Source organism: Neomonachus schauinslandi, chromosome 8 (assembly GCF_002201575.2).
Source record: "Neomonachus schauinslandi chromosome 8, ASM220157v2, whole genome shotgun sequence".
Lineage (NCBI taxonomy): Eukaryota > Metazoa > Chordata > Mammalia > Carnivora > Phocidae > Neomonachus > Neomonachus schauinslandi.
In genome coordinates, this window is record NC_058410.1 from 68627625 (window position 1) to 68651352 (window position 23728).

A 23728-nucleotide genomic window follows, 5' to 3' on the forward strand; every position below is an offset into this window, starting at 1 on the left:
TTTTGTTTGGTGTCCCCCAATCCAGAGACTCTTTGTTATATCAAAGAATCAACCTCTAATTGTTGGGATGATAAAGAGGCAGTCACTAAACTGAAGTCAGGAAGGGAGAGAATCTGGTCTGCCTTTCAGCTAATCTCTCTGTTCCTTTGTTGGCTTATTTGCATAGGTACCTGGTACTACCACCAGTCCCAACCCTTTGGAGGTTTTATGAGCTTAATCTAGTTTCTGCTCACTTCTTCTCATTTTTTTTAAGTCTGCTGTGTCAGTTATTGCTAGTCATTTGCTTTCCAACTTCCAAAAATGTGTGCTATTTTCTCATTTCACATTCTCTTTATTCTTCTGAATTTGTGCCTTGAAAAAATGCCTTTAATATCTTGGTGGGATTTGGGGAAGGAGCAGAAATAAATGCTTACATAAGCTGCTATCCGAACCTCAGTGCTAAACCTTTAGAAGATGAAATACAATAAATATATGTTTGTGTATAATAAATAGTGATATTAATTGTTGTGTTAGGACTGAAAATACACAAATGTTCACTGTAGAGAAATACAGCTTTCTAGTAGCATATAGTAAAAAGGTTTACCTTAGTGGACTTCATATGAGCCAGCAGTATAGTGTGGATAATAGAGAAGAAGAGGAAGAGACGGGGAAAGACAGAAAAGAGAGGAGAAGAAAGAGAGTAAGGTGCAGTTTGGAGGGACACATTAATAGAAGTTTCAAGTGTAGAGCAAGAGAGAGACAGTACAGCCAAACCTCTCACTGACCTCGGTGTGATTCTTTGGATTGGGGAGGACTATTTGCATAGGTACCTGGTACTACCACAAGGAAGTAGGGAATACAGCTAGGAAAATACCCTAGTAATTACTGCAGCAGTTCATGTTGGAAGAATTACTAAGGCAGTGATCGTGGGAATGGACAGAAGGCAGTTAATTCAAGAGATGGGAGAAGGACGTAGAGAAGACAATACACATATGCAGAAAGAGTGCAGATTTTAAGTCAGATGGACCAAAGTTCAAAGCCTGGCGGTAGCCGTAGGCTATTTAGCCGCTCACTTAACCCTCTCTGAGCCTTATCTTAAAGGTCCGTTTTTCTTAAAGGTAGAAATGACAATACCGCTCTTGCAGAGTTGTGAGAATTAAACAGAATCTATCAAGTGCCCACCAGGGCCTGGCACAGAGTTAGGTAGACTGTGCAGCCGTAGCTCTGAAGGTGATGACAGTGACATAGATTCTTCTGCCTTGGATAACCAAGTTCAGTGCCATCTCTGGGATGGTGTCCTAATGTTTCTTGTTAAAGTTTATTTTTTCTTATTTGTACTTATCGTGGCTTGTTCATAACTCCTGTTATAGCACTTTGCATTTGGTCTTAATTATTTATTTACATGCCTGTCTCCCAAGTAAAGTATGAGAGCTCTAGGGCAGGGAATCTTTGCCGTTCTGGGCAGCCATTTATACCACAGTGCCTGCTACATAGTAAATAATGATTGTTGAATGATTAAACTGATGTTTTGTACACCCTGAAATTGTAATGATGTAATGTAATCAGTTCCTCAAAAGCTAGCATCTTTTAAAAGAAACCTTAATTTGTTACAGCTTCGACAGTTATCCCGTGTGAACCATCCTAATATTGTAAAGCTATATGGAGCCTGCTTGAATCCCGTAAGTTTGTCACTTTTTCATTGTCACCTCTTCATAAGCATTGACATAGTAAATGTTTGCAGGTGTGTAGTTTATGAAACTATTTTGATCTGTTATGTTATTTTTTTAAAAAATTAGATTTTATGTATTTGTTTCTAGTCTGTTAGCAACACAGTATATTGGAGGGGAGTTATCTTGGGAGGTCTTATCCAATAACCTCATCTTATGAGGCTTATGATGTTCTGCGACAGCATCTACTCAGCACTGGAGAAAGTTCTCAGAGGACTTGCAATTATGTTTTTACATACACCCCCACTCTTAGACAGTGGGCCCTTACAAGACAAGGCCTTAGATCATAGATCCCCTTCTTTTTCCGTTAGTACCATTCACATAGTGGGGACCAAAAGAATAATTTTTAATGCATTTATAAAATTAAAGATTGAACTCAGTTATCTCTCAAGTCACCTAAGATGTTACAGCCCTGTGGTTAATTATTATACTGACATATGTTTCTTTTAGGTGTGTCTTGTGATGGAATATGCTGAAGGGGGCTCTTTATATAATGGTGAGTGTCATTAGACCTGTCTTTATCTAGCAGAGTAAAATCATTGAAAAGCTTTTAATACACACCGTTAGTTACTTAATATTCTTCACAGTTTACCTTCAGAATCTCAAAAGGAGGTAATTAAGAAAAAATCTAAAATTAGAAATGAAAAAATGAGATGCTACAACATTAGTATGTGAAATTTAGAAGTCTAAGTATATCAATCTTTTCAATTGATGGTACTTTTCATGATGTTAAAAGCATTTAAGTGAAGTAAAATTTGCTTTTTAAATAGATTTTAAAATCTCTTCATACTTTTAATGTTTTTCTTTTTGCCCTCTCTTAGCTTTGAGCCTCCTCATTTGAGAACTCTTTAGCCATACTTTCTTCCATTTCATTTTGCTTAAATTGCTGTCTTTACAAAAAATAAAACTGTGAAAACTCACTTCACAAAACATTTTAATTATAACAATGAAAGGAACTAGGTCATTTAGTTATTTTTATAGAACAGAACTAACTTTTTCACTCTTAAGAAACACCAGCCAAGGGCGCCTGGGTGGCTCAGTTGGTTAAGCGACTGCCTTCGGCTCAGGTCATGATCCTGGAGTCCCGGGATCGAGTCCCGCATCGGGCTCCCTGCTCGGCAGGGAGTCTGCTTCTCCCTCTCCCACTCCCCGTTTGTGTTCCCTCTCTCACTGTGTCTTTCTCTGTCAAATAAATAAATAAAATCTTTAAAAAAAAAAAAAAAAAAAAGAAACACCAGCCATATAGTAAATATATTAATTGTTGCCTTTATATGAAATAAATGGTTGCATTTTATTTTTTAAATTAACATTTTACTTAAATTTTTATTTATATTTACTGCTCATGTGTTCATCATTGTTAATGGGTATCTCTAATACTCCATTGTCTTACTTGGTTGAACTATTTCTAGTTTTTAGCTATTGTAGAAAGCATAATTGTAAACATCTTGATACACTTTGTTTTATTTCTTTTTGTACTACTTCTCTGTATCTCTCCTATAGTAGCATGCCATCACATTGCTTATAATTTATATTATTGTGTGAAAGACTGTCAATGTGGAAAAGTGTGGTAATTCATATTAATTTTGCTAGAGTGTATGTATAACATTTAATAGAAGTACTATTACATTTTAGGTACTTATGTGGTAGTTACCCATTTGAAATTATTAGATATTTCCATCTTTGTATTTAGGAAAGAATTAAAAGCAGGACTGTTGGGAGCATGTGTAGAAAAATACCCAGTCATGTGTTCCAATAGTGCTCACATTCACCTTGTGTCTTTTGTTATATGCAATAAAGTTCTTTTTAGTTTGTGCCTTTCTTTTGCAGTGCTGCATGGTGCTGAACCATTGCCATATTACACTGCTGCCCATGCAATGAGTTGGTGTTTACAGTGTTCCCAAGGAGTGGCTTATCTTCACAGCATGCAACCCAAAGCTCTAATTCACAGGGACCTGAAACCACCAAAGTAAGTTCTAATAGTGTGGTGTCTATCTCTGTCTCTCCCACACCCCCCCGCCCCCCCCCCCCCTCCTTATTCCAGCTAATTTTTTCACTTTACTTTCTCTTTTCTCTTCCCTTTTGGCTTGTTTGAGAGTGTTTATTTTTAACTCACCTTCATTATTTAGTCATTTATCTAAGCTTGCATTTTAAAATGTTGTCTTTAGTAGGATTTTAATTTTAGTCAGATTTTTTTTAATAACTCCTGCTGTAGATTAGCATACTTCTACAATCGGTTAGCCTATAAATCTTATTTTGTGCCTGCTGTATATATTGTTGCCCCCAGACAGTTCCGTAAGAGCAGAAACAAATTTGTCTTATTCCCCACTATATTCCTAATAGCTAGTACAATGTCCACATGTAGTAGACATTCTTTACAGAATGGTTAAAATTTACAGAGTGGTTATTATTTGTCATTTTAGAGGAAGGCAAAAGGATATTTCCGGCATCTGGGTAGAAATTGAAATATTCTGGATTTCCTCATATTAAGGATCCTAGGACTTTGAAAGAACTTCAAAACTTCCTAAATAAGTACTTTAAAAGGCTGAAACTTTGGGGGTTTTTTGTTTGCATAGGTACTCAATTAAAGGAAACATACATGTGGTATTGTCCCCTTTTCTCTCTGATTTTATTTCTTCTTTATCCACTTGTGACAGTAAAAAAAAAAAAGTCCATATGCCATTCTCTCTCTCCCCACTCCCCCGTCACCACATCAGTCCTCATATAAGAGGTTTCCCATAGGTAATCAGTCTCAAGTATTGCATTCTCTTGATACAGGTAGCTTTAAAGTATCCCTTCTGGGTACAACTTGTCACTCTCATGTCTAATCTGATACATTCTACATAGGTTTCAGCTCTTGGAATGACTGTTCTCACTAGTGTACCTTATTTCTACTCTCAGGCTTAAACTGATTTCTCTTTCCCCAGGTCCCTGGTCAAATAATGTTTAAGACCCAGATTCATGACACTTTTATTTTTTTAACTTGACTCCCTGAGGCTATTGCCTTAGCTACCTATCTTGGCTAGTGAAGAAGAAATCACTTTGTCTTTTTTTCCTTTTTATGAAGATTCAGTCCTCTTTTGCTCCTCTTAATAACACACAGCTGAATTATCAAAACAAATTCATGAGAATCATAGCTCTTATCCAGCAACAAATTGACCAGTAGCATCAGGTACAAAGCATCTTTTTCCTGGAAGAGCCAGAAACTATCAGATGGGACTCTCAGAAGTATCCTTTTTCTTCTGCATTATGTCATATCTTGGCTTTGGAATAACTGACTATTGTTAAGCAATATACATGAAAATATCTCACAAAAGGAGGTCTTTTCAGTTTTCCAACATCTTTTCTATTCATAATTATACAACTAAAATGACTACCTTCATTCTCCCTCTACCCATACCCCATAAATCCATAAATATTAGATTTACTTAACCAACCTACTTGGACCAGTTATGTCCTACTAAAATCATTTGTAGATACAGACTCTTCCTTTTGCTAATAAATACCATCAGTATATTTACAGAAAGTCTGGCTTAGGTCATTCATTCCTCTTGGGCATCCTTATGGTTGCACCCATCCTATAGTATTGCAGATTGTTTTGGGGACATCCAGTATACAAACTGGGCTTTAGAGTTAGAATTGATTTTTCAGAATGTACTGGAAAAAAGAAAATTCTTTGAAATGACTATGTTTTCATATATAATTATATATATACAAGCACACGTATTATGTTATTGTCACTAGAAAACCTGTGGATTCTGTGGTCAGGAAGAATTCCTCATAGTGGCATATAAAGAAGGCACCTGATGATTTGGTTGGGTATTTTACATAATATCAACTTGTGCTTGTGCCCCTATTTTATTCATCTTTTGCAGGTTCATTCGCATGTACTTCGGATATAAAAGTGTTTTTGGTCCCAGCCTTGTGAACGTAAGCCTACAAAGATCATTTAGGTTCATATTTCAGTGAGCCTTAAATGTCATGCTCATGGCTGGTGACCTATTAAAATCTTAGTGAAGGAGTACTAATTATGAAATAGTAATAATATAAAAGTCATTCAGAAAATTATCTTGAATCTACCAAGATGAAACAAGGAAAACCAGTTACAGTTCTTTTCTTGGGTAAAGAGTAGTTAGAGCTGGAACAAGAACAGTAAAACAGGAAATTTTTTGTTGAAGTGCATATAAAGGTAAATTGCATTTAGCATTCTTTACACTTTTTTTTTTTTTTTTTTAAGATTTTATTTATTTATTTGACAGAGACAGCGAGAGAGGGAACACAGGCAGGGGGAGTGGGAGAGGGAAAAGCAGGCTTTTCAGGGAGCCCGATGCGGGGCTGAGCAGGGAGCCCAATGCAGGGCTCGATTCCAGGATCCTGAGATCATGACCTGAGCCGAAGGCAGACGCTTAACGACTGAGCCACCCAGATGGCCCTAGCATTCTTTCCACTTCAGTTATCATAGGAGTATTTGTCACATTATGGAGATGTGTATAGCAGTGTATCTGGTTTATCCTAGTCATGTTGGACTAAAAAGAAACAAATTTCTAAATAATCTCTCCAGTTAGCATTTTAGTATAAAAGTATATACAAAGAATTTATTAAAATTTTAATTTCAATGGACCCCATATACCGCTGTTGAATATTACTACAGTGTGATGGTACAACTTACCTTTATTTCTGTTTGTCATCAAGAGGAAAACCTAAATAAGGGTATAATACTTGGTGATTGTAAGGACTATTTTTTTCCTTCTTCCTTATAGGTTTATTTTACTTTTTTTTAATTATATATTGTTATTTTCAAATAATATATGTTCGTGATTAAAAAAAAATTCAAATAGTTAGAAAAATATAAAGCAAGTCTTCCCTGCCTCCTATTCCTCAAAGGTAACCACTATTTTGTTTTGTTTTTTAACCATGTATGGGTTATACTGTATATAATGTTGCTTTTTTTTTCACTTACATGGACATCTTTTCATATCACTGTATTCAAATACTTACCTCTTTATTTTTTTAACCTCTTTATTTTTAATAGATAAATAATACTCCCTATTACCTCTTAAGTAAGTACTTGAAACTATTCTTGGTCTTATAAGCAATCTTAGACTTGGAAGACTTGATTTATAGAGCTGTTTTTAGAAAATACAATGCTACTGAATCATTTTATGTTTTGAGAATCTGAAAAGTTTTTAATGCCCTAAGTTGGTGCTTCTCAAACTTTCCTACCCCCCCAGAACAAAGTTATGATATAATACAACGTCAGCAGTTCTAAGACTAGGTACAGAGCCCAAATAACCCTCCTTTAGGAGTGTTGCATGTAAATTTTGCATTCAACTTCGTATATTATGTAATTTGTTTTAAAGTCAATGTTAAGATGTTGAAAATATTTAAAACTTAGTAGAAGTGATGGCCCAGGGAGAACTGCTAGCTTTAACCTAGGACTCTGTAGGCTTCCTGCCACTTATCCTGGCATACACTGATACAGTGCCAAGGTTTCATAACCTAGTTTGAAAAGCACATAAAGTTAAGCCATGCTATCTATGCATTTAAATCCTAACAATATGTGTTTGTTGGTAGAGATTGTATAGAAATGTGGCTTTGATTCTTAGGCTCACATGATAAGAATTTTGACACTCAGCATTATGGCGAACCAGATCAACTAAAAAACCATCCTACAACAAACACCCAGAGATACTGCATATGACAACAAATATCCTTTTACATGATTAGGTGATTTTACAAGAAAATAAGGGAAATCACCAGGGCAAAAAAATGGAAAGCACTGAATCCTGAGAGAATTTAATCCAAGCATGGAAGCTAAGGGACTCTACTGTCTTTATCAAAAATGTAGAGCCCCCATGTTAATGGCTCTTGTGTAATTGGAGATAGGTCCTTTGTTCTGCACCTGGTGAAGTAGCAGAACTGAGATCTCCATAAATTTAGGATCCCTGGAGGGAACAACTTAAAAGTGGGCTAGAGGGGCACCTGGGTGGCTCAGATGGTTAAGTGTCTGCCTTCCGCTCAGGTCATGATCCCAGGGGCCTGGGATCGAGCCCTGCATCAGGCTCCCTGCTCAGTGCAGAGCCTGCTTATCCCTCTCCCTCTGCTTGTGCTCTCTGGCTCTCTCTCTCTCTCTCTCTGTGTCAAATAAATAAAATCTTTAAAAAAAAAGTGGGCTAGAAACATTATCAGTTTTCTGACTTGGCAAACATTTATTTCTTAACAGAGGCCTCCCCACATGTTGTTGTGAGTTTGAATTTGCCCTACTTGCACAATCAAGAAAAATCCCAACAAAACAGATTTAAAAGGTTTGGGATTGGTAGGGTCCCAGAGCATCTAATAGTAAGTGAAACTCCATTTTAAAGTCCTGTGTTCAGTTCAGGCCTTTAATTATTCCAGATTAAAATCAATCAGATATAAAGCCACAATAAAAATTACCACATCCGTAAGTGTCCAAGTTACCATGAGTAAAAGTCAGCAGAAATAACACAAAGCAGAATTAAGCCCTCAAATATTAAGACTCCCGTTATTTGGAATTATCAATATGGAATATAATGTAAATATGCTTATATTATTTACTAAAGAGAAGAATTAAAATGTGCAAGGAATAAACTATGTAAAATGACCGAAAGAATGAAATACAACATTTAGGAATAATTAAAAATTTTAAACAGCAGATCTGAAATAGGTGACAAGAGAATTGGTGAGCTGTGAGATAGATCTGTAGTTACCCAGAATGCAACACAAACAAATAAATGAGAAAAATGGTAGGTTAAGGATCACAGGGAAAGGAAAGACAGGACAGACAACACAGAACTCCAGTAGAAGAAAATAGGATGGAGAGAGTTTATAATTCAAGAGGGATTGGCCAGGGATTTTCTGAACAAAGGTATGATTTCTAAACAGGATAAATGAAAAGAAGTCTACCCTATGACACACCTTAGGATACAGAACAACAAAAACAAAAGGGAGATTTTTAAATCAGCTAATCAGAAAAGAGATTATCTACAAAGGATTGCCAGACTGAAGTATAGTTTCCAGCACCATTAGTGGAAGCTAGAAAACTGGAATCATAACTTCACAGAGCTGAGAGAAAATAGTGTACTGGCCCTAAATTAGTTTTTAAGGAGAAGGGTGTGAGTTAAAGATGTTTTGAAACAAAACCCGAGAGAATTCACTATAAATGGACCTTAATTGAAGGTATTTGGGGAAGAAAGAAAATGATTACATAAGACAAGTATAAGATTCAAGAAGGAATGGTGAAACAAAATAAACATACATTAAAATAAATGTTGGCTATATAAAACAAAATCCTTTTTGCGTGTAAGAGAAGGTGGTTGAAGGGGATTCAAAATAAAGAATTATTTCTACTTGTTTACAGAAAACAAGTAGAATTACTTCTACTTGTTTACACATGACTGTAAGCTTTTTAGGTAATCATATAGAAAGTGTTTTATGCATTTATTTTTAAATGTTTAATTAACTCTTTAATAAGCCAATAAAATTGTCTTTTACTTTCATAGTTCTTTTTACACTTTTAAAATGCCTTATATTGATTTCAGTTTTTATAGGAGTAATAAGTTACATTGGGATATAAAAAACTAAGACTCTATGAGTATCAGTTTCTTTAAAGGAATCATAATAGGAATATTAGTTGTTTTAACACCAGCTGCTGTAGCTAATACTGGGCTTATCACAGTAGAAATTTATTGCTCATGCATGTGAAATCCGAAACAGGTGTTCCTGTTTGGCAGATGATCTTCCATATTGTCATTCAGGGACCCAGTTAAGCTCCCTCCGTCTTGTACTTCTGCCATCCTCCAGGACTTTGGGAACTTACGTATTCAGCCAGCAGATAAAGAGAATGGAGATCACATACGAGAGGTTTTTTGAGCCAGGCCTAGAAGTGCCCCTCCCGCTACCCACATATCAGTGGCCACAACTCAGTCTTAGGTATAATTACCTACAAGACAGGTTGGGAAATGTCTTGTATGCCCCAGAGGAAGAAGGGGATGGCTTTTATGAGCAACTGGCCAGTCCCAGTCACCCAGAGTATTTACTACTCTAACCACAGGTTAGAACCACACACTGCTCTTTGCCAGTTAAACATCCCCCAAGGCTCTTGTAGTCACCATCCAGGATGAACATCTCAGGATGACATGTGGTCCTCCAGCTGGTCTGGATGTGGCCTCTCATAGTTTGGAAACAAATGAATTAAAAGGACAAGTTATCTGTCACCTCTCTCCCAGCTCACACAATACATAATAGCAGAAAGACAGGACAATCAGTGAAAGTTTCCACTGGGAACAGGGAAGCATGGAGGCATACAGCAGTTACTAGTCTGTAGGGTTGACTTCTTGGCATTGTCTGGTCCCTCTGCCCTGGATTTATGAGAGGGGTCTTGATCAGACCTTCCTTTGGCCCTTGAAAAGGAACTCCCTTATCCATTGCTCATGACTCCCAAGCTTCACCCTTTTGTAGGTTTCTCTTTGTGCATTCTTCATACCATGTCAGATGTGGGTATTGGCATATACTCTCCTCCGAAGCTGTGCGGTTTTCACAGCTGCACCTTGCTTAGGTAGATCTGGGGTCCTGAGGATTGTTGTAAGACTCAAAACAGTCAAAAGTCTTTTAATTAGAAATTTGTGGTTCCTTTGGCAATATTAATTTCCTCAAAAGTAGGCTTGTGATCTCCCTGGTTCCAGTCAGTTTCATGTGCCTGTGACTATTACCAGAATTCATTCTTAGATAAAATCTTGAACCTGGTTTATTTTATTTCTGGCCACATTGCCTTTTCTCAGCTGAACAGAGGCACTGTGAAATCATCAAGTGTAGGTGGGAAGTACTTTCTCTTAATTTGTTCTTTGGTGCAGTACTGAGTCTTAAGGGCCTTTGTCAGTCTTATTTCCTGCTATTTGGTGTTTAGAAGCAGTCAGTTTTTCCAGTCCTTCAAGGCCACAAATTATCATGGGAGACAAATTTTACCAGATGTTTTGCCATGTCATTACATGGATCTCTAGCTTTCCAGCCTCCAGTTTTAGCGTTCTTGTTCCCTACTGCTAAGCTAATATCAAATATATTAGATTTTTGTTATAACAGCATCCACTTCTATACCAATTTCTTACATTGGTTAGAGTGGCAGTGTTATAATAGGTAAGCTCTGAAATCTCATGGCTTTACAAAATACAAGTTTATTTTTTTTACTCATATGAAGTCCAATTTTTTACTCATATGAAGTCCATTTTTTTACTCATATGAGTTTCTCACATGGTGGCTCAGGATCCCAGGCTCCTTGTAGTTTCAAAATCCTCTGCATTCAGTGGCATATGAGGAAAGGAAAAGGAATATATGTATGTGGGAGATTTTTATGGCCAGGCTTGAAAGTGAAGTACATCACTTCTACCTACAACCCATTGGCTAGAATGGTCATATAGCCATCTAACTACTCAGAAGTCTGGAAAGGGTAATCTTTTATGCCCAGGAGGGAAAGGAAATGGGGTCAGTGAACAGCTAACCAGTCTGGCAACAGTAGGCTAAAGACTTATCTCTGTTCACCATAAGGTTAATAAGAACAAAACAGGTTTGCAAACATTTGGACCATGATCCACAATAAGAAATACTTCACAGTCTATCATGTGTGCATATTAATCTGTATAAAACTGAAACATCATACATCAAACAGTATTTAATTTTACTAATTGTGATGCACTTTGATATTTTCTATTCTATTTTTTTAAATGCTGTTATAGTCTACTGAATGAGTTTTGTGACTTAGGTTTCCAGATCTCTGATCTAGATTTTTATGATTTAAATTTTATGACTAGGTTTCTGCCTGCAGCTTGAAAAACACTGCAATAGGTAGATTGAGTTTAGGGGACAAGTGATTTACGAAGGTATTGATATCCACTTACTTCCATTTTAGGACACGTAACGTTGACCTACTAGGACTTTTTTAAACCCTATGTTTTATTTTGGCCCAGGGAGATGTATGGTCAGGAAAGATTATGGAGATAGAGATGGAGACATCAAAATGTGGATCTAGCAGTCTCCCTAAGAGAACTAGGTTAAGGTCATTTATTTTTTGCTAATATTCCTGTGAACCATTGAGCTATTTGGGTGACCAGGAAGCATTTGACAAAAGTTGAATGATGACATTTTGCTTAACCACAAATGTCTCTTCTTTTATTGTAGATATCAAGTATTGGTCTTACAGCCTTTGTTTTTGTTTTTTGTGAATAGCTTGCTGCTGGTTGCAGGCGGGACAGTATTAAAAATCTGTGACTTTGGTACAGCCTGTGATATTCAGACTCATATGACCAATAACAAGGGGAGTGCTGCTTGGATGGCACCTGAAGTTTTTGAAGGTAAATGACAAAAGCACGTTGTGATTGATAATCTGCCTTCTTACTCCATGTACATCCAGGGTGTGTTTATGGCTTTATCCTGTTTCAGTGGTTTTATTTCTGCATAGTACATATTAGAAAAAGGATATACAGTTGACCCTTGAACAATGCTGAGGTTAGTGGAGCTGACTGTACCATGCAGTTGGAAATCCACATGTAACTTTTGACTCCCCCAAACCTAACTACTAATAGACAACTGTTGACCAGAAGCATTAGTGATAACATAAACGATCTTTTAACACATATTTTATAGATGTATTACTGTATTCTTACAATAAAATAAACTGAAAAAAAATGTTATTAAGAAAATAGTAAGGGAACTACATTTATAGTATTGTACTGTATTTCTCAAAAAAAAAATGTGCATTTAAGTGGACCTCTGCATTTCAAATCAATATTCACAGGTCAACTGTATTAAAGTCTAATAAGGAGGTAGTAAATAAGTACAGCCCTAGACTTAAATCTCATAGCAGGATTTGTATTGTGTCACATAGCAGTGTCCTATGCAAGTTCAAGTGTGTGTACAATCAAGCCTTATTTTCATATTCCACCTATTACAGCTGTAAAACGTGCCTATTTTTAACCCTAAAATCAGTATTCATGGTGCTTTCATAGTTATTTGCAGGCATGTACAGAGCAGGGGAAAATTTTGAGTCATCCAACACATGTTCCCAGCTGAGGAACAAGACAACACACTGCCTTCTTATTTCAGCTCTCATACTATGTCATTTTAATGATCTACTTAGTGCCGTGTTTGTTTGTTTGTTTTTCACTTTTTATGGGCTTTTTGTTGGTGATTTCACTGTTTAAGATGGTCTCCAAGGGCAGCATTGAAGTGCTTTCTAGTGTTCCTAAGTATGACAAGACTGTGATATATCTTAACAGAGAAAATACATGTGCTAGCTAATCTTTATTCAAGCATGAGTTATAGTGGTGTTCCATGAGTTCAATGTTAATGACCCTATAATATATATTAAATAAGGTGTCTTAAACAGAAACACATATAAAACAAGGTTATGTACTGATCAGTTGACACTAAGAGGTTCACAGGAACATAACCCTGATTGCCCCTACGAGCAAATGACTCTGCATTCACTAGTCCAGTCTTCACAGAAACTTTATAGAACATAAATACCAAGAATAACTGTGCTTTGTATTGGTTTCCTAGCAATTAAAAATTGACAGTGTAAATGAGCATGCCTTAGAAGTAATGCAAGTTATTTGGCAGAAATACAGTACTAAGAAAGACAAAGGATAAGCTTATGTTTAATTTTTTTTTACATCTCCATATCTCACTCAAGTTCTAAAAGAATGATCCACAAATTTCATAATAGGTTTCTATATGAAAACATCAAATTATCTTTTAAATGAGAAAAGTTGAACTGAAGATGTGTGATTTGTATGTTAGGAAGTATGACTGTCCATAAAATTCAGATATGTTTAGTAATCAGATTCTGATGATGGCTTATTTCTTTTATTTTTGATGAATTTAAAGTTTTTTTGTTTCTTTGTTTTTAGCCACCTGCGAGAAAAATTTGCCATGCAGTTGGTCACTTGAGTGGAGCTGTTTTGCCATAAAATTCAATTAAAAAATGAATGAAACCAGCAAATGTTAAATTATACAAAATTAAATAATGCTTCCTGTTTTTAAGTTCATATACAGAATACATTGGTTTAAAACTATTTGTTTTTTTTTAAGATTTTATTTGACAGAGAGAGAGTGCGTGCGTGCACGCACAAGCACGGGGAGTGGCAGGCAGAGGGAGAATCAGGCTCCCCGTGGAGCAGGGAGTCTGATATGGGACTCGATCCCAGAACCATGGGATGGTGACCTGGCTGGTCAGACACTTAACCAACTGAGCCACCCAGGCACCCCTAAAACAATTCATTTAAAATGCCTCTCTGTGAGTTAAAATCACATAGTATTACTGTAGTGTAAAGAGCAAAAAGATTTATTTTATACAAAAGAGGCCAGAAATAAAGGTTACTTTTAAAATTTAGAGTAATAAAGTTCATACTATAAGACTATGCAGATTTCTTCATTTCTGAAAGATGGCAGCCCCTATAACCCAAATTCGATTGTAATATCATTTTCATGCTTACAGTGCACTGCTTAGTGCCTGTGTGGTACACATGCTAAGTACATGTGTGATTATCACTATAATCATTCATACAGTGGGTTTTGGGGGTTTGGGGGGTTTTTTTGGCTCTTTATTGTGCTGATTCACCCAATTTAGTGATCCTGTAAATTTTGCAGCATAAATTTGTTTACTATAAATTTGTTATCCATAATTTTCATTGCTTACAACTTTTAAGTTTGCAAATTAAGAATTTTTTTTTTTTAAAGATTTTATTTATTTATTTGACAGAGAGACACAGCGAGAGAGGGAACACAAGCAGGGGGAGTGGGAGAGGGGAGGAGCAGGCCTCCCGCAGAGCACGGAACCTGATGCAGGGCTCGATCCCAGGACCCTGGGATCATGACCTGAGCCGAAGGCAGACGCTTAACGACTGAGCCACCCGGGCACCCTGCAAATTAAGAATTTTATCTTGCCAGATATTGAAAAGAAAGTCTTGTCATTAAATTAGAAATCTCTTCTGCTGTGATAGTAGAGTAGTTCTATCAAGAGAATGAATGGGGGAAGAAAATTTAAGATTTAAAAATCACAGAAAGGGAAGTACAAATGTTTCATATTCTGCCCCATGGAAAGTGTAAGTCAGAATAAATAAAAGAGAAATCCTGTGCCTCTCGACGAAAAGGTAGAAAATGACCGACTTTCTAAAGTTAATCATTAATACTTAATTCATAAATAAGTGTTTTGTTGCAGAGACTTAAGGTACTTTAGAAAGTAATTTCTCGGGCACCTGGGTGGCTCAGTTGGTTAAGCAACTGCCTTCGGCTCAGGTCATGATCCCAGGGTCCTGGGATCGAGTCCCACATCAGGCTCCCGGCTCGGCAGGAAGCCTGCTTCTCCCTCTCCCACTCCCCCTGCTTGTGTTCCTGCTCTTGCTGTCTCTGTCTCTGTCAAATAAATAAATAAAATCTTTAAAAAAAAAAAAAAAGTAAGTAATTTCTCAGCTCTACATGCTGTATCTTCCTGTTTTTGTACACAGTGCTCATTCTTAAAAATTTATGTAGGCATTTGTTCCTGTAATTCATGTGGAAAAGAATCTTAAAATTATACCACCTTTTTCTCTAGGTAGCAATTACAGTGAAAAATGTGATGTCTTCAGCTGGGGTATTATCCTTTGGGAAGTAATAACACGTCGGAAACCCTTTGATGAGATTGGTGGCCCAGCTTTCCGTATTATGTGGGCTGTTCATAACGGTTCGTAAAAAGAAATTTTTCTTTAATATATTTTCTGTATTTTCTGTCTGGACAATTGGATCTACCTTAAACAAGACCATTTATCCCTAACATTAAAATGTCCAGTTCTTTGTTACCAGAATACTTTGCTGTCATCAATCACCTACCCTCCCCCCTCGCCCCCAAAATCAGGTAGGGCAGGGCTGAGAGTGGTCCTGTCGTTTGCCTAAGGCTGAGGAGGTCTGCTGATCCTGCTAGTTAGGGAAAGGCCATCAGTAGACAGCCAGAGCCAACTACCTAGGTTGGCTTTCTCTAGGCGATAGAGAAGCCTCAGATTGGACTCCATGGAGAAAATAAAATTTAAAAAATAAATAAAATCTTTCTCAAGGTTCTTAAGGTTAATTGAGGAGGTATAGCCTTTTCTCCTGAGGGAGCAAATAATAAGAAGAAGAATTGTTAGTTCAGCTATTCATAAAGGCAAAACACAGAGTGCTTCACATATGCTTTCTTTTTATCTTTTCATTCATCCTTATAAGGGGTGTACTGTTATTGCTTCATTTAACAATTTTACAGAAACCGAGACTTAGAGAGGGAAAGGAAGTTGTCCAAGGTCATCAGATTAGTAAGTGGTATTGCTGGGATTCCCATCCAGATCTTTCTGACTCCCAGTGTCCATATTATATTGACTTACGAACTCAATGTCCTTTATCCCTCCTGCTTCTTTTAAACATGTAGTTGTATGTTTCTAACCACTCAGGATGTTAGAATACATGTTCTTCATTAATCAAGTTATTTCACATTTGATTTGGGAAAATAAACTCTTCATGGAGGGAAATTGCTTAACCTTCCTAATTTTTATATCATTCTCTATTATTTAATTTCTATCAGTTGGTTATAATCATTCTGATTATGGCATTTTAATACACTATTCCACAGATCATACAAATACCTGCCTAACTAGGTGATTCATAGACTTGTCAAACAGTCCCATCATCTGAGTAATCCTAAGTGGTTTGTTTTTTTTGTTTGTTTCCTGTACTACCTTTCATTTTACTACCTTTAATGTCATTGTAGAGAATGCTAGAGCATTGACTAAGACAGTGTGTTTTGTTTTTCTGTCAATTGTCAGTAAATAATCGACTGTTAGTGAAGTACAAAATAAAAGAACTAACTTGTTAGTTGGTAGAATTACAAAGATTTCATTATATTTGAGGCTTTCTTTAAGTTAGGGACCTCACTATAGTAGTCTTGTTAATTACACAAAAGTTGACAGTTTTCAGTTGGGGAAGGGATGGATTCACAGCAGCCAAAAAGATCTGCCATTGACAAAAGAGTCATTTAGAGGTCAGTGAGTATAACACCAGAGTTGGTGACTTTTCCAATATGGAAGGTGATTCTTCAAATACATTTGAAATTTTTACAGTGAATCTGAAAATCTAGTTCAAGTAAGATTACCTCAAACCATCATTTTATTTTACTTAATAAAGCACCCACTAAGCCATTATTATTTGTTAAAAGAACAGTGTTTAGAACAAATGAGATACTATTTCTCAGTCTTATTTTTACTATAATGAATATAAAAATTTTAATTTGACTTCGCAAAAGGTGTAACCATCCCCTTTATGAAAATGTAATGTAAACCTAATAGACCAAAAAAAAGTACTTTTATTATTCCAAAATAAATCTTAAATTACAAGATCTATAAAATAAATACTGTATTGGAAATACATATAAAAAGCTTACACCATTCTTTGGGTAAATACGTTCTTTCCCCCCCTCCTCTAATTTTCAATTATAGGTACTCGACCACCACTGATCAAAAATTTACCTAAGCCCATTGAGAGCCTGATGACTCGTTGTTGGTCTAAAGATCCTTCTCAGCGCCCTTCAATGGAGGAAATTGTGAAAATAATGACTCACTTGATGCGGGTATAATCCTTCTTTTGAGGGGCTTTGGATTTAGGGGAATTTGATATATACTGAGTTTGAATGGGGTTTTAAAGTGAAAAGACATTATTGCTATTTTTTGCTTTATACTTTTCTGTATTGTCCTAATTAGAGTGGGCATTTATTACTCATAATCAGAGGAGGAAACGTTATTTTGGGGGGTAAAATCTAGTTCTTTAGAATGGAAAGATAGCTAGACTAGGTTTCTGAACTTGCTTTTTCCTCCTGCTTAACTTAGTGGACAGATGTGTTTTGGGGCCTGTTGCCCCATCTGTAATGTGAGAGAAGCTAAATTAGATGTCTTTATACAGGACTTAGGTATTTTCTGACTCTAATACTTGCCAAACTAAATTTTAAATTTTCTTGAGTACAGATCTTCATTAGGCAGTCATTTATGCAAGGCAATAGAATGGTTGTATTCCCAGACACGTTTATTTAATGATTTTTACCTTCTGTTGTTTTACTGCGTATTTTTAGCTTTTTATTTACCATTAAAAAGTTAAACTTCTAGGATTTATAGATAGAATTTTTTAATTTAGAAAAACCCTTTCAAATGATTATCAAAATTTCTTAGTCTATAAACAAACACTTTTAGGATTATTTGAATAATTTTTTTAAAATTTTTTGTTATGTTAATTTTAGGCTTCTAGTTTTTGGTGCATTAACAAAATCTCCCAAGCAGTACTTTGACTTTAAAAGTTCACATACTTATGAAAGTGCATGAATTTTAGAACAGTAGAACAATTTTGCTCAGTAGAAGAACCTTTCAGTCTCCTTAAATATAGACTTCCTAAATGGCCAAAGATTTGTTTATTCTATTGAAAATTATTTAGGGAAACCAAGATTGAACTAATCTGATTAAAACTTACCATCATATGTGGGTACCAGCTATATTTAGAATCCTAGGCCCTAAAGATGTGCCCATAAGAAAACAACTTAGTCTCCATAGTGAGATACCCTAAAACATTGGGATATATAAATTGTTCAAATTATAATTATACTTATATGTGCTTTGTCTGATTTGAAAAGAAAGCCTTTTTTTCCCTAAATTCTAATTTTTGTCCAGCAAAAATTTCCAATATTGTATCTCCGTTTTATAGAGGAACAGCCATAATCTATCTTTGATATTCAAAATATTGGTTCTAACAATTATTCTATGGCATACCAGGCTCAGTTGTCAGACTGACAATGATTTCTGCAATTTGGAAGTTTGTATCAGTGCTATGAGAACATAAATCCATTTTACATAATTACAAGGAATACTATTATATTTGATTGTTCCTCTAGAAAAATAAAGCTGTTTTCTTGAGGACTATCTAGGCTCTGTGTAAAATAGATACTTACGTACATACACAGCATTGATCACAGTTGAAATTTAAGAGTAGCACATTATCATCATCTTTGTAAAATCAAAAACTTAAGGCATCTGTGAATTGTGTAAGACTGATGAATCACACAGACCTGTACCTCTGAAACAAATAATACATTGTATGTTAAAAAAAAAAAAAAAGATAGCAGGAAGGGAAGAATGAAGGGGGGAAAATCGGAGGGGGAGACGAACCATGAGAGACTATGGACTCTGAGAAACAAAATGAGAGTTCTAGAGGGGAGGGGGTTGGGGGGATGGGTTAGCCTGGTGATGGGTATTAAAGAGGGCACGTACTGAATGGAGCACTGGGTGTTATACGCAAACAATGAATCACGGAACACTACATCAGGAACTAATGATGTAATGTATGCTGATTAACATAATAAAATTAAAAAAAAACTTAAGGCATATACTGAGTTTAGCCATCTATAAATTCAGTATATGCCTTAGGGAAAATAAAGCACCATCTCTGCTACTTTCACATCCCAGGACAAGTAAATAATGTGTATTCTTCAAGTTAATTCTTGCAGTATTTATTTTGTATTAAAGAAATTTTAAATTGTGATTTACTTTTTCATATATAGTACTTTCCAGGAGCAGATGAGCCATTACAGTATCCTTGTCAGTATTCAGATGAAGGACAAAGCAACTCTGCCACCAGTACAGGTAAGTGGGTAGATTGGAAGAGTAATAACCCTAATTTTTTGTGTGTCTTTTCCCATGAAATTATAATCAAGAGGCAATGAATGATGTCTCCATTTGCATTTTAATTTCTTTATTTCGTATGATTGACTGCAATTTGGGTTTCCAGGTGCATCATTCTTCATGAAGGTACCCAGATTAAAGAGTTACTAAAGACCGGCTTCCAAATCTTAGAATTCTTGCATAGTTAAATATAAAAAGATATGGGATATTGTATTGCTGGGAATGTCATTCTTTTTTTTTTTTAAAGATTTTATTTATTCATTTGCGAGAGAGACAGAGAACAAGCAGGGGGAGAGGCAGAGGGAGAGGGAGAAGCAGACTCCCTGCTGAGCAGGGAGCCCGATGCGGGACTCGATCCCAGGACCCTGGGATCATGACCTGAGCCAAAGGCAGACGCTTAACCATCTGAGCCACCCAGGCGCCCTGGGAATGTCATTCTTTATTTGAAAAATAAAATCGTTTTTTACACAGATACGGGTAGATCACATAATATTAGGAATCATTGTAAATGTAAAAAACAGCATATTTCTTCATCATGAACACTCTACTTTTTGGTCTTTGTAGAAGAGTCTATAGAAACTCTTATTTAAGAACTCTTATTTTTAGTTCAAAGTTCATTAGTTTTCTAAATACAGAGTAGTAGGGCGCCTGGGTGGCTCAGTCGTTAAGCAACTGCCTTCGGCTCAGGTCATGGTCCCAGGGTCCTGAGATCGAGCCCCACATCGGGCTCCCTGCTCAGCGGGAAGCCTGCTTCTCCCTCTCCAACCCCCCCTTGCTTGTGTTCCCTCTCTCACTGTGTCTCTCTCTGTCAAATAAATAAATAAAATCTTTTAAAAAATAAATGAATAAATAAATAAATACAGAGTAGTAGTGGAATCTGTAGTTTGTGGTCATCAAAAAGCAGAAATAAGTCTCTAAGAAAAATTGTGCTTTTCAAAATATATGGCATTTTAAGCATTCATTATTAATTTAATTACAACTAAAAGGTACATGTGTACCTGTATATGTACACATATATTTATCTGGTACTTAAAATTTTATTTTTACTGACAAATATTTTTGCTCATCTGTTTCCCCCACCTCAAAAATAATTACATTTATTTTAAGCTGATTTAATAGTTACTCCCAAATTCTATTTTTACTGAAAATCTTTAAGTTGCTCTGAATTCTAAAGTGAACTTCTCCATTATTTGTTTCTACCACCACCTCCAAACTGTTTAAGTACGGTGACCTTCAGGCCTTTGATCCTTCCATCTTTTCACTGAGCCACAGTTCTCAGATCTTTGCTTTCATCCTCCCTTCATTTAATTCCAGGTAGTTATTATAATTTCTTGTCTTAGGCTTATTTGGCTAAACCACAAGTGGTTAAATCTGACACTTGGCTTGCCCTTGCCTGTACCAGTGCAGCTGAATGTGGCTGGAAACAACACATGTTTACTCTCTTCAAATGCCTTAGTGATTTAGTGATGCTGGATGGTTGTACTATAGTTTAGTTTATCTCCTCTCGCCTAGATGACTTAATTTTATACTTTAGCCTCTCTCCTCAAACTTCAAATATCTCCTCTTCACTCCTCACTTTCTGCTGATCCTATTTGCCTATTTCTTAGAAAAATTGGAGCGATCAGAAGATAGCTTCCAGAAGCTCCCCTACTCCATCTGCCCATCTACCTGTATCTGTGCCCATCTGCTCTCCATTCTTTTCTGTTACTATGGCTGAGCTCTCCATGCTCCTCACCAGAGGCAAGTTTGTCTCCTTGTGCACTGTATCCCACCTGCTCTTCCCAGCAGTTCTTCCCTCAGTCTCTTGCATCATCAGCCTTTCTATTGGAATCATTCCCAGGGTATATATAGTCTGTATTTGCATCCTCTTAGCTTCTCTCTTCCTCATTCTCTCTAGTGCCCAGTCCATTCAGGCTTTTATTATACCACTACTCCAGCATTGCTCTTGTCAAGGTCACCAGTTGTCTCCACATGACTAAATTGAAATGATTTTCAGTTCTCATTATTTTTAAGATTTATTTATTTGAGAGGGAGGGAGGGAGAGCATGCACAAGTAGGGCAGGGCAGGGGGGCAGAGGGAGACAGAAAAAGAATCTTAAGCAGACTCCCTGATGAGCACAGAGCCTGACTTGGGGCTCGATCTCATGACCCTGAGATCATGACCTGAGCCAAAACCAAGATCTTGTCGGACGCTTCACCAGCTGCGCCACCGAAGCGCCCCTAGTTATCATCTTTTTTGGCTTTCAGTAACATTTGACACAGTTCATTACTTTCTTTTTATATGTAGCACTTTCTTTAGTTGGTCTCTAGGATACCATACTAGCCTGGGTTTCCATCTTCTATCTCTGGCCACTTTCTCTGATAGTTTCCTTTGCTGGTAATTTTTTTTATCTTCCCAACCTATTCATGTCAGCATGCTTAGGGCTCAGTCATTAAGGCTCTTTTGCTTATCTCTCTACACTCATTTCCTCAGTAATCTTATCTAATATCATAACTGTATACTTCTATTTGCTGGTACTTTGCTCACACCTGACCTGAACCTCGTACTCCTGTATCCAGCTACTTCCTTGATATCTAATAGGAACTCAAACTTACTATTTTCCAAAAACTAAGCTCCTGACATTCCCCTCAAACTTAATTCTCCCATGGTCTTCCTCATCTTAATTAAGGATTTAATCCCTAAACTGTGATTTACTAGCTGAGGCTGAAAACCTTACAGTCATCCTTGACTATTCGGAGACTAAACATTTTGGTTCCCTTTTTGTACTATCCTTAAATTTCATTTAAAATGAGTTTGGATATCTTCATTGGCTCAAAAAGTCTTATTTTGTTTCTATTCATGTCTTGTTAGTTTCGGAAAGAATTTAAGTTACATATTATTGAATGAAGCATCTGTATTATTCCCAACCTGTAATCATAAATATTTCTGCTTTCCTAGGCTCATTCATGGACATCGCTTCTACAAATACCAGTAATAAAAGTGACACTAATATGGAGCAAGTTCCTGCCACAAATGATACTATTAAACGCTTAGAATCAAAATTGTTGAAAAATCAGGCAAAGCAACAGGTTTGTTTTGTTACTAAAAGTAAAATCATATGATGACCTTACTAGTAGTCATAACTTTATACTAACTGAAATTGTTTGTCATCTTCCATTATACAAGTGCTGAGTCTTGTTCCTAAAGCAGACAGAATAGAGACATAAAATGAGATTTTCCTACTGTTTATCACCAAATTATTTTCCCTCCTGATGATTGCTGCCTTTGCCACAGTGCAGCTCCTTCCCTGTGATGTTCCCTAACTTTAATGTTGGTGATTAAAAATGTAAAATGCTAAAAAACAAAAAAGTAAAATGGTTATTTCTTGGTTCTATTACCCAGTTAAAGGAGTTTGTCCTAAGTCTATCATTTCGTATTGTTCAGATTTATTATATTTTTGCTGTTGTTGATTTAAAAGTATTTTAAGTGATTTTATTCATCTTACCTGAGGCATTTAGGTTAAAATAATTGTAGCCTTTAACTCCCAACTCCAGTGACTGCCCTTTCCTAAAGGCAGCGTCTGTAGCTTTCTCTCCCTTACCGCTGCAGCTCCCTCTCCCTAAAACTTCCCTTTTCTTTCAGAACAGAATCCATTAAGAATCTCAGGTGATATCTTCCTCCTCCTAGGCTGCCCAGGATTTTTCAATTTAAAGAGCTTCAGTAATTCAAATTGACCTATAATTTTAACAGAGTGAATCGGGACGTTTAAGCTTGGGAGCTTCCCGTGGGAGCAGTGTGGAGAGCTTGCCCCCAGCCTCTGAGGGCAAGAGGATGAGTGCTGACATGTCTGAAATAGAAGCCAGGATTGCTGCGACCACAGGTAAAAAGGAAATAAAAATCTGAAGAGGAGTGGAAAGAGTAGTTTTGTTTCAGTAGTGGGAATGTCAGGTTTTTTATGTCATAAATTTTTTTAAAGCAGGAAGTAGGCTTACAATATACTTTCTAAGCTTCTAGCAAATAATTTGTATGTTTTTCTCCAGTTCCATAAATAAAGCAGGTATGACTTGTAAAATTATTTGGATCATAAAATATATTTTTATCAAATGTAATTCTTTCAGCTCAAACGTGAACTGAAAATTTAAGTGGGAAATTGAAATTTTGCCAAAACCAGAATGTTTTAGAGGATTTTTAGTGATTCTACTAGAATTTGTGCTGACTTCAAATAATAGCAAATATTTTGTTTTAGCAGAAAAATGTACCCTAGATCCAAATATGATTTGGCCTTACTGTCTGCCCCTCTTCCTTCCAGTAGCAAA

At 36.3% G+C, this 23728-nt stretch overlaps 1 protein-coding gene across 7 annotated transcripts in view; it reads left to right on the forward strand.

The window, feature by feature from the left end:
- MAP3K7 (mitogen-activated protein kinase kinase kinase 7) overlaps positions 1-23728 on the forward strand; it is a 72966-nt gene that overhangs the window by 15300 nt on the left and 33938 nt on the right. For all 7 annotated transcript variants that reach the window (XM_044917644.1, XM_021693648.1, XM_021693647.1 and 4 more), the window contains exons 3-11: positions 1593-1658; positions 2157-2202; positions 3534-3672; positions 11940-12064; positions 15304-15432; positions 17210-17340; positions 19312-19393; positions 22371-22501; positions 23163-23292. In XM_044917644.1, coding sequence (XP_044773579.1) covers positions 1593-1658; positions 2157-2202; positions 3534-3672; positions 11940-12064; positions 15304-15432; positions 17210-17340; positions 19312-19393; positions 22371-22501; positions 23163-23292 — 979 coding nt within the window. The remainder of the gene's footprint in view (positions 1-1592; positions 1659-2156; positions 2203-3533; positions 3673-11939; positions 12065-15303; positions 15433-17209; positions 17341-19311; positions 19394-22370; positions 22502-23162; positions 23293-23728) is intronic.